This window comes from Ailuropoda melanoleuca, chromosome 4, assembly GCF_002007445.2.
Source record: "Ailuropoda melanoleuca isolate Jingjing chromosome 4, ASM200744v2, whole genome shotgun sequence".
Lineage (NCBI taxonomy): Eukaryota > Metazoa > Chordata > Mammalia > Carnivora > Ursidae > Ailuropoda > Ailuropoda melanoleuca.
Window position 1 is genome coordinate 15,717,438 of NC_048221.1, and position 14,335 is coordinate 15,731,772.

Here is a 14,335-nt window from a genome sequence, read left to right on the forward strand (position 1 = left end):
GGATCATGTCCTGCCATGTTTGATATTACTCCCAATGAATGATATCAAACTCTAAGATGAGGTGGGGTTAAATTATAAAGAACTCAGATGGTCACAATCCTCACAACTGAAAAGATGGGTACGCCTACCCAAAAAGGAAGCTCAAGGAGAGAAACTAAAATGACATTTGATCTCCTGTCCTTACAGTTTTGAAAGATGTTTTGATGTGAAAGGCAATGTAATTATTTCAATTCAAACTGGAAATCCCTCCAATAGTCTCCGGCTGCAAGTGTGGGCCCTGCTGGCTTGGGTGGTATCGTTCTCATTGGTTTGTAGAAGTTCTATACACATGGAAGATAAAGCCCACCTGCCCTATTTTAGTACATGTATTTCCCAGTTCATTTTCCTTGTAATTTTATGTAATGTCTAAATGTGGAGAAAGCAAAAAGTTTTAATCTCTTTGTGGATAAATCCACACAACTTTTCCTTTGCAAGCTCTTTTTCTTTTTTAAGGTTCTATTTATTTATTTGAGAGAGGGAGAGAGAGAGAGAGAGAGACAGCTTGAGGGGGGCGGGCAGAGGAAGAGGAAGCCTGACATGGGGCTGGATCCCAGGACCCTGGGATCACGACCTGAGCCCAAAGCAGACACTTAACCGACTGAGCCACCCAGGTGTCCCCTTTGCAAGCTCTTTCATTGAGTTAATTTTATCGTCTATCCCCATCCAAAGAAAAAAAAAGCCTGTATTTTATCATTCTTCAATGTTTTATCAGAGTAATCACTGTACGTATTTTAAAATTTGAATAGTGCAAGGATACTTTTTAACTTAAAACCATAGTCTCTCACCCCATCTCTGTGTCTCAACTCCCCAGAGGCAATTCTTTCATCAATCATTATTTTTACTTAACCTACTGGAGCTCTCTTTTACGTAGGATCAATACTTCAATGTTGTTTAATCAAGTGGAGTGGAGATATTCCTTCCCTTCTCTTCAGTTCCCTGACCCTCCCACCTCCCAGTTTTTATGATCTATACTTTCACTTTTTCAACATTCCACTATGAAAATTGCCAACATTCAGAAAAATAAAAAAAAAAAAATGTTACAGTGAACACCCCTGTCCTCACTACCTAGGTTCCATACTTAAGATTTTACTGCACCTGCTTTATCACACACCCATCGGGTATCCAACCCCTTGATCTACTCATCGAGCCACCTTATTTTCTGATGCATTCAAAGCACATCACAGACATCAAATACTTTTACACTGTTAACACCAACACCATCCGCATTCTGATCCGCCATATTTAACTTTTCTATCTTGCCTGCAGTTTGATTCTAAAATTGAAAAATCCATGTTTTTGTGACAATTATCTGGAAAGGCTCGGTGACATCTTCATGTTTGAGGCTAAGACCACAAAATGTTGGCTGGGCATCCGCACGTGCAGACTGTCCTTGCCCAGGTGCCAGCCCACCCGTGGGTGACCACATGGGCAAAAAGCTGCTAGTCCCTGGTGAGTCTCTAAACATAAAAATCCAGGGTCTTTCCCTCTACGGCCACCCTAGATGAAACCTCAGACTTTTGGTCAGATGCTGAGTGGTCTACCCAATGGAATCGAGGAGGAGATTGGAAGGCGGGGGATCATTTGTTTATATGAAATTGTCCTTTTGTTTTTAGCACCCTGCCTCAATCTGCACCAACCCAGACCTGGAATTTCTGACCACATGCTTCTTCGGAGTTCTCCAGGGCCAATGGGCTCATTTCTTGGTTTGGTCTCGGAGCTTGAGCCTATTCCATTCTATTTTTATCAGTCACCACAGTTGCGTCTGCCTTCCCCTGCTTTCTCCATCATGGTGGGCTTATAGGTTCTATCTTTTTCCTCATCTCAACAGGGTCTCAAGAGGGATGGTCAATCCACTATCAGTAACATGGCATTTCTTATTCTTTTTAGAGTCTCCTTTTTCTATTTAATCTGTGGCTTAATCTAGATGTCTCCCTATACGACACACAGCATATATATGGCTATAGGCCATAAGCTTTCTGACCCTGTAAAGTGAAGAACAGGCTTCATCTTTCCCTAATTAGCCCATGTCCCTAATGGTGTATTCGGTCATCAGACCTTCCCCACTGGTTTATGAAAATCCCCGTATCATAGATTAGACTCACTTCCAGTACTACCTACTCTGTTCTAATAATTCACCTACAAATCATTGCCTAGCACCACCTCATTTTGATTATTATACCTTTTAAACACATTGTCATTCTCAGTAAGGCAAAATTCTGTCCCGTTACTCTTGGTTTCGAAAATTACTGTCGCTGTTCTTAGCTTTTTGCCTTTCAGATATACTTTCCAATCAGTTGTTCAAGTGCCACAAACGAAATCCCACTGGAGATATGGCTGGAATCACATTACACTGAAGTATAATTTTTCAAAGAAATCGCATCTTTATCTCCTTTTTATCCAGAAAAGTCACAGTATGTCTTTCCAAATACTCAAAACCTCTTTGGTAGCCTTTGGGAACATTTTTTCGTTTTCTTCACATAAGAGAGCTATTTTACTAGCATTTTTTCTAGATTTCTTTTTTTAGATTTTTATATTTTTGGCTAATATAACTACTGCCATCATTTTGTCCATTATTTTCCTATAGGTTATTCCTAAGAAACCAGTAAGACATAAAGGTCTTAATGCAAACTTATATCCAGTGTTTTTATTAAACTTTTATTAATTCAAAGAGCTTCCATCTGAGTCTTTTAAATTTCCAAGTCCTACGATTATATCATTTGAAATGACTCCCGACCAGGAGTTCCCTTCCTGTCCTTGGCTGTGAAGTTGCCACGCCTGCTCCCGGTTGCCAGAGTGTGGAAAGGGCTCCAAGGTGGGGGAGGGTCCTGCTCCCCCTCCCACCGGGGGGCCTCTTCTTATCCAGAAGACATTCTTAAGACAGCCAAGGGCAGGGGAAGATCCATTCCAGTGGAAGGAGCATAGTGGGCCAGTGGGGAGAAATGTCATAACCCTGTTCATCTTGTGTTTAACACAGGAATGAATTTAGTCTCTCTCTTTGCAATAGTTCACTTCTCTATTTCTGTCTGCTATGCACCTTATTGCCAGGATTGGAAGATGAGAAAGGTTTATGCCGACAGCAACCATTTACCACTGAAAGAACTGGACGTCTGTGGGAAATTGAGTGGTGGTTTGAGCGAACACCTGGTGCTTAAGACAGGTGGGTCTCTGGACACAGGGAGCACTGGCTCTCACTGGGAGCAGCCGTGTCCAGGTGGCCTGGAGTCAGCTTCCAGGGAGGGTGGAGCTGGGGCTTCTCAAGTTCCCTTTTAAGGTAAGAAAGACTGTTCAATATCTCACGCCAGATTAGAACCTGTATCACATTTGCAGGGATGGTTTTTCTTAGTTTGGGGTGGTTTACAGATTCCTTTCAGGAAACCAAAAAAGGGTAAGACAACCAGGGAGCCCTGGGAATGTGCTTTGTAGCGCTTCAAGCAACAGTAGCATTTTGTCCAGAAATCCTCTGGAATTGACCTCCCCGTGCCATTGGCCAAAAACTTCAAAATCCTGTAAAAAGGCAAGTGAAACTTCCGTGAACTGGGATCAGGTCCTCCGAGCCCAAGAACCACCCAATCTGGTTCCTGGGACAGGTGGGCTCCAGGTGCTCCTTACCGCGCGCGTGAATGTCTCTACGGGGATCTACTCACTTTAAAGGTGTGGATGAGTCACACAGGGCAGTCGGGAGCTCCACCAAATGGTCCCCACTGACGACTAACAAGGTGAGTTTCTTTAAGTTAAGCAAGGCGTAAGGAAGATAGGTCAGCTTGTTTTTATACAAGAGAAAGGTCTGCAGTTCTTCTAGCCTGAGAAGAAGTAAAAGAGATTAGACTTGTAAGGATTAATTTCATAGTGGAGAAAAACAAAGTGAATGGCAAATAAATTCGGGTATGGAATCCCTAGGTAGATTATTTTATATATGTGACCCTTATGAGAAGAAATGGACTTTTAAAGTCATGCCAGGGGACACGATTTGGGTTTTTTTACATTTTCACTGGCTTAATTGCCAAGCAAAGACAAAGAGAGCAGCAGGGTAAGCAAACTGCACATTATACACTAGTCTGGGAGGGGCCTGACCATCAGTACATCTCTCCAAGTTCTGCCGCATTCTCTGGGGCCAGCAGGGGATGGGAAAGGAACCGTACTGGAGATGGGGCCGAGAATGAACAGATTTGGGCAACAGATTTGCTGGTGTATATCTTGAAAGCCCAGTATTCCTCTCCCATCGTATTTTCTAACTTTAAAATGGAAAGAAACCTGAAGAATGAAAAGGAAATGAGCAAAATGCACTCCAGATATGTTTTATTTGCTTTCCATTTTATTCTAACTTGGTGACCCTCCTCTCCAGTTTTTTCTTGCACTCATTTACAAAATCTTGACCTATCCCACAAATATTTCACAAAGTTCCCCTCGTATTCCAAACTAAAACAATTCCCACTTAGTGTCACAAACGTGGAAAGCACCGATACACATCATAGGTACCAGGAGAAGAAAAAGGTTATGTGAGTGACCTTTGGAACTAAGTCAGTTTTGGCTTCTGTGTCACGACAGCTTACTTATTATGCTCTATCCTTACAAAGAAGACTGTGGATCCCAGGAGGCCAGATACTTTGTTCCATTCACCATTTTAAACTCTGGGCCTGCCGTACAGGAGCCTAATATCATTGGTGGAATGAATGAATGACATAAATGAGCGAATGAATGGATCTTACGTGACTCAGTGTAATTTATTTATTTTTTTTGAGTAACCGCTATGCTCAATGTGGGGCTTGAACTCATGACCCCATGATCAGGAGTTGCGTGCTCTACTGACTGCGCCAGCCAGGCGGCCCAGGGTAATTATTTTTTGAACACGAAATACAAGGATATAATTAGAAAAACCTTACTCATCCTATCAATTCTGTTTGAGAGACTATGTGCGATAAATCAATAAGTGAAACCAATAAAAATAATCCTTACTGATATCCTAAACCTAGAGTAATACGATCCTCTTCCATATATAACATATATATCGAGACATAGAGTGATATGTTTCTATTCCAAATATAATAAAGATGGGGGAAAAGAGGGAAAAGGAAAGTTAATGGTGTCATTCTGTTGAGGACTCGAGTAAATTGAAGTTCACCAAGTCAACAGAGAGGTGTTCAAATGCACATACATACACATGCACACGTATGAGGCAGACTGGAAACTGTCTTATTATATAAACCACGAAACTCATCTCCCAGAGACAATAAGCGCTTGGAAAACTCACTGACTTCAAAGACCACTCGTGTGTTATGCACGTTTCAGATGGTAACGGAGTTTAAGGCGTTAGTAACTGAGTCACACACCTCACCTTCTGAATGCGAGTAGCTACCTGTCTATATCTTGGGGCAGGTCATTCAGGCTATTGTTGCTGAGATCCAACCACTGCAAATTACACATCCTGAGGACACAGATCGGGACGCTGGCAAACTTGTTCGCTGAGATATCTACAAATGTAACTTGCTTCAAGTTACTTAACTAGAAAGGAATAACAACATATTCTAATTACTTTTGTAAGGGTGGGTATGTTCGACTAGTAATTTTCAGGTGCTATTTCATCCCAAAGGCACTTCTAAGAACAGATGCAACACAGATCGGGAGAGTATGTATTTTGGAGCGCTGACGATGTGCTCCATGCCGGGTAGTCTGAGATCAACAGCATGCAGGGGCTCCCCTCCAGGAGGTCACACTTTTGAAAATAAGCAATGCCATTTTATGTAGCAAGAACCAACGTGAAGAAGTTTTCAACTGGGTGCGATCGGTAACACAGACATAAGGGGCTAATGTGCCAATGTCACGTTGCAGGGGGCGGGTAAGGGAAGGGGTCAGGAAAGATTTCACAGAGAATGGAGTTTTTAGGGCCCTGAGGTTCCTCGACAGGTGGAAAGATAGGGAAGGGAACTCTGGGTGGGGAACAGCATGTGCAAAGTCACAGAAGACAAAAAGCGTAAGCCTTAAAAAAAAAATAGAATGACTTGAAGACGGCCACAAGGAGTTTGGCAAATCTTAAAAAGACTCACATTTGAACTCATGAAGGGACGTGGCAACCAATCAGAAATCTCTATTCCTTATGTCTCATCTCCATAATTTGTGTTTTTAAACATGGTAACTGGATATGTAGGGAAGTATACTTTTTTATTTCAAATGCAAATCTGCAAATATTGAACGAAGTAGGAAAAGTGTCTCGTGTTTGGATTTGTTTTTATAAGTCGGGTCATGGCTGCGACATATAGAAGGAGCTACCTTTTACTGACTTATTTTCAGAGTCCACAAACAACATTTGGGCTGCCTCTCAGAACACATTTTCTAAACTGTTACACAATATTCAATATGCAGCCAGTTGGACCAACAGAAGGAATGACTGAAATCTAGAAAAGAACGAGGCAGTAGACATGCCTTTCTTTACCTTAATATGATACCTAATTCCCTATTGCCACGTTTGCTTTAGTGACACACAGGTCAAACTCACCCCTTTGAATGGGCACATTCTAATTTTGCTCTTGTTTTGAATTTATGGAAATGAATGTGAAAATAGTAATGTGACGGTGAATAAGCAGTCAAAAAAGATGTTTGGAGTGCCCATAATTCAGTCTAAAGTCTCTGACTGTGTTGCCAGAGTTCTCAGATTGGCAGAAAAATCAACACTGGGTTACCATCAGTCTCGTCTTTCTTCTTTTTACAATAAATGTAGAAGGAACATTTTTCAGACTGTAAAAAAAGTAAGTTCTTTCCTTTTTTTTTTTTAAGATTTATTTGACAGATAGAGTGAGAGAGAACACAAGCAGGGGAGCAGCAGGCAGAGGGAGAGAGAGAAGCAGGCTGCCCACTGAGCAGGGAGCCTGACATGGGGCTTAATCCCAAGACCCTAGGATCATGACCTGAGCCAAAGGCAGACGCTTAACCAACTGAGCCACCCAGGCACCCCAAATCTTTCCTTTAAATATCCTCAATAAGTTAAGACTTCCGTGAAAATTAGAATAAGGAAAATCACAGTGGCATCAAACCAGCAAGGAGAGCAAATGCCTGGATGGAGTCATTCCGCACTACCTACCATCATCAAAGGCAAAACGAAACACTCATAAACTCTTTTGAAAAGTAGTTATATTTGCCTGAAAATTCCAGTGCTGTCCAGAGAAAAATCTGACAGTCAATCAGAGTAAATACAACACTCACTCACAAAGTGAAGTTTCATTATCTTTACCTTTGTCTCAAAATTCCTGGTAGCTCCCTCCATGGGTCATGCATTCTACTAGTGGTCTGTTTGAACCTGAATTCAGGATTGTGTCAATTATTTGTGGGAGAAGCTTCCTCATGAAGACAGGTGCAATGATGTGAATACAGTGAACCCTAGCAAACCATACACTTAAAAATGGTCACAATGGTAAATGCAATGCTACGTGTTTAACCAAAAAAAAAAAAAGTTTTAATGCCCACATTTGGATATGGCATCCGGGCAAACAGTGCTTTCCTTAGTCTGTAGAGACCAGAACCTGGGCTGCTGTGTGCCTCCTTTGGAAACATACAAGTTGGACACATGAGGCTGAGACCTGACCTGTCTCTGGCTACATAATCTATTTATCTTGAATAAGCCATAGTTTGAACAGGTGGCTGAAATTTATGGCCAGTGAGAGCTCTCCAGGCTGGAAATAGTGAAGTTATATGTAAGAAGAGTCAGTGAGCTATTATAACGGAGCCAACTGGGGAACTGTAACAAGTACAGCGCATTTACAGAATCCCATTCAAAGCAAAGAGCCTAAAAATCGATATCCTGAGTACATTTGCTCCCACCTATGTCAACATAGGTGAATCAGCAGGACATTGCTGTTTGCCAGGAAAAAAAAAACAAACCCAAATTGTGGTTGCCTAGGGCTGCCTAATACGCCCACTCATGCGGATTAACTGCAAACAGGGGGGACAGAATTTTGAGGGAATGCTAGAAAGATCCTAAAAGTGAATTATGGTGAATTGTACACTTATGGCTAAATCTGGGGGTCTATAAATTATATCTCAATAAAGGTGGGGAGAGAAGGAACAGCAAGGCAAGCCTAGAAGGCTGTGGTCCAGTCCAGATGGTGGACAGCGCAGGCTTGGACTAGGGTGTTGGTGGCAAGGTGCTGGGTGGATGTCAGATACAGAACCTATTCTGAAGGGCATGCTCAACGGGACTTATTACAGAGTGGATACGGGGCGTGGGAGCAAGAGAAGTCAAGATGACTTGGCTTGCTTCCAGCCTGGACCACCAAAGGAAGACCGAGCCACTTTCTAAACTGGGGAGACCCGGGGGCGCCTGGGTGGCTCAGTCGATCGAGCATCTGCCTTTGGCTCGGGTCATGATCCTGGAACCCTGGGATGGAGCCCTGCATCAGGCTCCCTGCTTAGCAGGAAGCCTGCTTCTCCCTCTCCCTCTGCCCCTTCCCCTGCTTGTGTGCACACTCTCTCTTTCTCTCTCTGTCAAATAAATAAAACAAGTCTTTAAAAATAAATTAATTAAATTAAATTAAATTAAATTAATAAACTGGGGAGGCCTGGGGAATGAGCAATCTCATGCAGGAAGTCATGCCCCTAGGTGGACGCCCTCACCTGGACCACTTGCGGGCATTTGCTGGGGCGATGGTGGAAGCAGCCACTTCCTCCCACCCAGAAGTTTCCAGGCAAGGAGAGTAACACCCCATCTAGGACTCTATTCAGGAGCCAGGGCCTTGTCAGCACCACGCCAGCAATACTGTTTCCAGTCTGCTCGTTACCAGCAGGATTATGAGATCTCTATCTCCCTTCAGTGTAAAAAGCCCATTAAGTTTTGTTTGGCAACACTCTTCCCTCTCAGCGGCTCCATTTCCTCAGAATGTGATTTTAAATCATTTCTCCAGTGCATACAGAGCAAAAGTCACCAGTGAATATTGTTTAAATTAATGGACTTTCAAAATCCTATCTGTTAAGACTACTTTGGTTATCTACACGTTTCTATGAATATATAAGCTTTTTTCTTTTAATTTTACGCCCTTTATTTCCAACTGTTTCCAGTTTATTTTACCACTGTGGATAAATAAATCTGGGTCTGCATTATAGACAATAGGCATCATATATTGAATAGGAGTTAAATGAAAATATCTTGTATGAAAACAGGACGTTTTGCCTAGTTTTGTTTGTTTCTTTTTGATAACTTTTCTGAACTTAAATTCAGCTCCTGGCCTAGTGTAAGAACATGCTAAAAGACCTTCTAATTGCTGGTATAGGGTATTGGGTGTAGGGTGGTATAGGGTGATTGAAATGTCAAGAAAGTATGATATAATAAAGATGGATTTCATCTCGTAAAATGTTTTCCCCGCATTATAGATTATCCCATGTCATAAGCCTAATAAAAGTAAATCATAGTGCAAAAATGATTGCTTTCTTACCTCAAAGGGGAGCTCGGTTAATTCTAGGTTTCCAGAACAGTCCAGTTTCTCTAGATTTTCACAGTCCCCCAGTTCTGGAGGAATGCTCTTCAGACGGTTGAAACTCACATTGAGTTCTTGCAGGTTCTTCAAACGACCTATCATCCAAACAAATGAACAACCATGGGGAAGAATCTTTAAGGTCTTTTAACAACAAACACAAGACAAAGATATAAAATATTTGTGTAAGTGACGATGGGGGAGACAGGAAACGCAACTTTGTATTCCTTTTTTAAGCGCCTTATTAAGCATCAGCTCGTCTTTTATCCTGAGCGTGTCAGTCCTTGATCAGAGCATTTTATGCTTACTCTCTAGTTAATCCTTCACGAAACTCTAGGCAGCCCCCAGAGCTTCTTCCCACACACCCCAAGAGAAAGAGAAGCAGTAATGATCACTTCGTTTTAAGGTACTGCAGCGCAACAGAAAAATGATGGAGAATTATAAAATGTTGATCAAAATGACATAATAGGCTACACTAAACTTATAGGGGAACAATTGGTCGTATTTTATGTTTGCAATGAACATGTCACTGCATGCTTAACTTTCTAAAACTAAAAGAAAATAAACTAAAAGTTCCTAAACACGGCATTGTTCACTCATGAGACTTCTCGTTTCTGAGCCATCGGCGAGTGTCTGGGCTGAGTTCTGCAGGTGGCTCTGGTATCACTGCCCCGAGGGGACCTTGCGAACTAACCAGCAGCTCTGGGAACACAGGAAACAGCCCCACCCAGCAGCATCCTGGGCCAGGAGGGGAAGAAAGTGCCACGCCGCCACCTGCCCACCAGCTGCCTGCTTGCCAGCCAAGAACACGGAGGCTCCTGCTGGGGAACATACCGATTTCAGCTGGAAGACGGGAGATTTGGTTTTTGGGCAGATCCAGAATTCTCATCGCCTGAAACAGCTCGATATAGGTAGGAATGATTTGAATCAGGGTATTACTGATATGCCACTCTTTCAGGTGTGTCTGCTCCTTCAACGAATCTGGGAGCTCCTAAAACAGAATGAATGACATCAGTCACTACTAGGTCCTCAAGGTGTCGGAGCCGAGCGGCGGCATGCACAAAGCCAACAAGTACAACCAGGCATTTACGTGAAAGGCAAGAAGCGAGAGAGCATGGGTGAGAGCATCCACAGCCTAACCTTAGCCCGCTCCACAGCCCCTCCAAGAAGCCCCTTTAAGACTCTAGGGTTGTCATTAATTTCACAAGAGTGGATTGGCCCAATTTCAAACTCACTGTGAATTCCTGATATTAAGATCAAACGCCCAGTGAGCACAGACAACCTGGCTCACACCCATAGCCACGACACATATCAGTGATTTACAACACACTGATTTAACATCTTCTGAAAACAAAATCTGTCCATGCGTTGGATTTTAAAATTCGTGCTACGTTTCCCTCCTTAGTTGCTTGATAAAGATCTAGTAGTTGCTGTGCCAAGCTTCTCAATATTTTTGAGTCTCTCATAGGAAAGAGCACCAGAAAGATAGCAGGGAGACCTGAACGCGGGGCCAGGCTCTGCGTCTTTCCCAGGCGCACCACCTCCCTGGGCCTTCACTTGTGAAGGGACGGGGAACTCAGCAGCACCCAAGGCCGCCCCTAGCTCAAGGGCTCTGGGATACAATTGCAAAGGTGCTGAGAAGTGCTTATGGCTGGAGGATCTCCAGGGGGGCTAGGTAACCCCTGTGGGTAAGTGCTTAGACCAGGACCATGTTTGACGATGGCACATGAGAATGATTTAATTAGATATGCAGAAGAGCACCCACTGTCTCACTGATTGGGATGCAGGAGAAAGAAGACCAGAGGTTGTACAGTAAGAATCTCTCCCAGTTTCAGAGGGCAGGGCAGCCAACAAGTCGGTGCCATAGAATATGGGCTCATTTAGAACCCGCAACAGCCCAACAAGGGAGCCAAGGCAGGTGTTAGCACCATTTCACCGGGGAGGAGATAAAATATATGAAAGTGGAGTAAACTGCCCCCACATCACATGGACAATAAAGGGCGGCCCCAGGATCACCTCCCAGAATTCAGTCTCCCAGCCCAGAGTGCCTTCAACCATAGTTGGGGGGATAGAAAGAGATGGAGGGCAGGTTCCAGAGAACCCTGTCCCTCAGAAAGGGACCATGGTCCCAGCTGGCTTGCCCTTGGCATACTCAGGTGCTGCTTCCACCAGGAAATGTCAGATCACGGGCAAGCTCTGCAGATGCGCCCCCAAGCAAAGCAGCAGGTCGGGGGCAGTGGGAGCAGGAAGCCACCTGTAAACACCTGAGGAAAGAAGGGGGGGACATCTTTGTCCTGGCCTCAGGATCTCAGGAGGAAAAGCAGCTAAAGGGTCTGTCACCACCACTGAGGGGTGTTACCTAAAAGGCTCAGTTCATTTTAAAAAGGGGGGTGGTGCAAAGAGTGATTTTAAAGGTCTGGGGGAGAGACTGCAGGACTAAACATTTGAAAAGCTGTGCCATCCTGGGGAGGGCCGCCGGGGTCCCAGCCCCTGCCAGCCTCAGAGGGATCCCACTGCCCTCCCCGGGACTACGGGGTCTGGCACTGAGGAAGGGAGGCGAGAACCTGGTTCCGAGCAGGCAACCGGCTCCTCCCCATCCATGGGAAAGCTCTCTTTGGGCCAAGGCCAATCAATGCCTTGAGCAGAGCTCAGCGGTGCACATGGGGCAGCCCCTTGCTGTACTCACCGTCCACTGCTCCCCCGAAAGTTCAAACACAAATGCACTGCTCCGTTTGTCTCTCTCCTTGGAAAGTGAACTCTGCCTCGCAAGGGTATTCCTTTCGATCTTTTCTAGAAGCCTCACGCTGGTGTCTACAAAGCCATTCTTGCAGTATGCAGCCTGGGGGATGCCTTTCCTCCTGCACTCGGCCACGAAGTTCCACTCCTCCTTTATCCTAAACGGACAGCACAGGCCCAAGTCATGCTCCTGGAGAACTGCCCTCACCTGCCTAGAGTAGCGGGCAGGCCCCCTGGGCGCAGGCGCAGTCCTTCCCCAGGCCGGCGATTTCCCAGGGGCTGCGGGAGACTCAAGCACCATCTCCCCTCCCCCCCTCCACCAAACCTCAGCCCTCCCCCCTGCACCTCTTATGTCAGTCCCTCTGCTGTGGGAATGTAAGGGGCATCTTAAACCCTCATGGTTGGGAATTATCAGCAACTTTGACTGAAAAAGTAGAGAAGGTGAGTGGGATGGAATTCCTGCCTAAAATTTCTACCAAAGTTACCTATGCATGCGATTAATTACAATTTCCTTTGATATTACGTGGTGCTAGCCCAAGTTGTTTTGTTTTGTTTTTTAAATGTATGGCCACAGGAATATGCTCATTTTTCAAGGGCATATGGTTTGAAATATACAGGCACCCCCAGTTTATAACATACCTGACAGATCTTTACAACTCTGCAGAGATTGAAGTGAACTCGCAGAAAACTGATAGCAACACAAATAAATCTTGACTACAGACACACCAGTCAATTCTGTCTAGTGGAGGGACAACCCTCCCCCATCTCTGAGGACAGTTTCTTCTGTGTGCAAGTTCATTTCAATTTTCCTGATATCTAAATGTGTCTGTCCTTTGGATTCTCCTTTGAACTGGCTGTTAACACCTCACTGCTTGTGCTCTCGTTCATAATGAGAAAAACCAAATTTTTAACGCACGTTCCTTGTATATCTGCAGCAGAGTCATCACTGCACATTTTTCGAGGGTTAACCTTTAGCACACAGATTGGCTGCCCCGTGAGAAGTTGGGCAGGGGTGCGGTGAGGTGGGGAAAGCCCAGACCTCTTCCCCTCATCTCTTGTTGGGTTGGGACCGTCAGGGCTCGGAGTTACGATCACCTTCTCCTTTACGTCGCTTCAACTGCTTTGAGTCCTGCCTGGTTTTTTTTCAGACCCCCGACTACCCCCACCCCCACCCTGTAATGTGCAAATCTTAGGGAATGAGTAAGCAGGGATAGCACGCAGAAGACGTGGAGCCAGGACCCCTGATTCAGAGCCAGGACCACGCTGCTAAAGGAATCGCAGGTATTGAAACATTCTAGTAAGGGCTTACAGACTGTCTTTCCACCAGCCAAAAGTTAGGAACACTAGTTAGCAAAGCTTGGTAGCAGCACCAGAATGTGGTTAATGTCAGTGATTCCTCAGGAGAGCTGCAATGCAGGGGTGGGTGGCTGGGGACACAGCTGGACCCTGCCAGTCACCCACTCTCTAGATCCCAATGGATTTTATAAAGACCCTATATCTACCATATGATCCAGATACTCCATGCCTAGGTATTTCTGTAAGAGAGAGGAAAGCATATATCCATACAAAGATGTGGGCCTATGTTCCTATTAGCTTCAGAGCCAAAAGCTGAAAACAACCCAAGTGCATGCTCCCAGGTAATGCATGCACACACAGCGGCTTATCCACACTGGAAAGCTCCTCGGCAATAAAAAGAGATGAACCCTTTATCACACTTCCACATGAGTGAGTCTCCGCGTCATGAGGCTGAACGAAAGAATCCAGACCAAAAAAAAAAAAAAAAGCCACTTATATTAAATGATTTCTAAGACTCTAATAAATGCAAAATCATCTCCAGCGACAGGTAGGAGTGACTGTCCGGGCACCGGGGATAGGGGATGAGAGTAAGCCTCTTCCTTCCTAGAATAAGGAAGAGGCTTGGAAGGTGACGAATATGATCATATCTTGATTGTGGAGATGGTTTTACGGACACATACGTACATCACACTTTTCAAATTGTATCCTTTAAGTACGTGCAGTATTTTTTAAATGCATGTGTAAGTTACGCTCCTCAGTAAGGCTTTTATAAAATACACCTCACGGTCCCATTTTCATCCCCTCCTGCA

At 44.4% G+C, this 14,335-nt stretch overlaps 1 protein-coding gene across 6 annotated transcripts in view; it reads right to left on the minus strand.

Moving 5' to 3' along the window:
- The window catches only part of LRRC2 (leucine rich repeat containing 2), a 43,668-nt gene that overhangs the window by 4,465 nt on the left and 24,868 nt on the right, over positions 1 to 14,335 (minus strand). For all 6 annotated transcript variants that reach the window (XM_034658189.1, XM_034658187.1, XM_034658185.1 and 3 more), the window contains 5 exons: positions 12,181 to 12,388; positions 10,329 to 10,485; positions 9,456 to 9,592; positions 5,393 to 5,538; positions 3,684 to 3,839 (listed from right to left, as the gene is read on the minus strand). In XM_034658189.1, the coding sequence (XP_034514080.1) occupies positions 3,684 to 3,839; positions 5,393 to 5,538; positions 9,456 to 9,592; positions 10,329 to 10,485; positions 12,181 to 12,388 (804 nt within the window). The remainder of the gene's footprint in view (positions 1 to 3,683; positions 3,840 to 5,392; positions 5,539 to 9,455; positions 9,593 to 10,328; positions 10,486 to 12,180; positions 12,389 to 14,335) is intronic.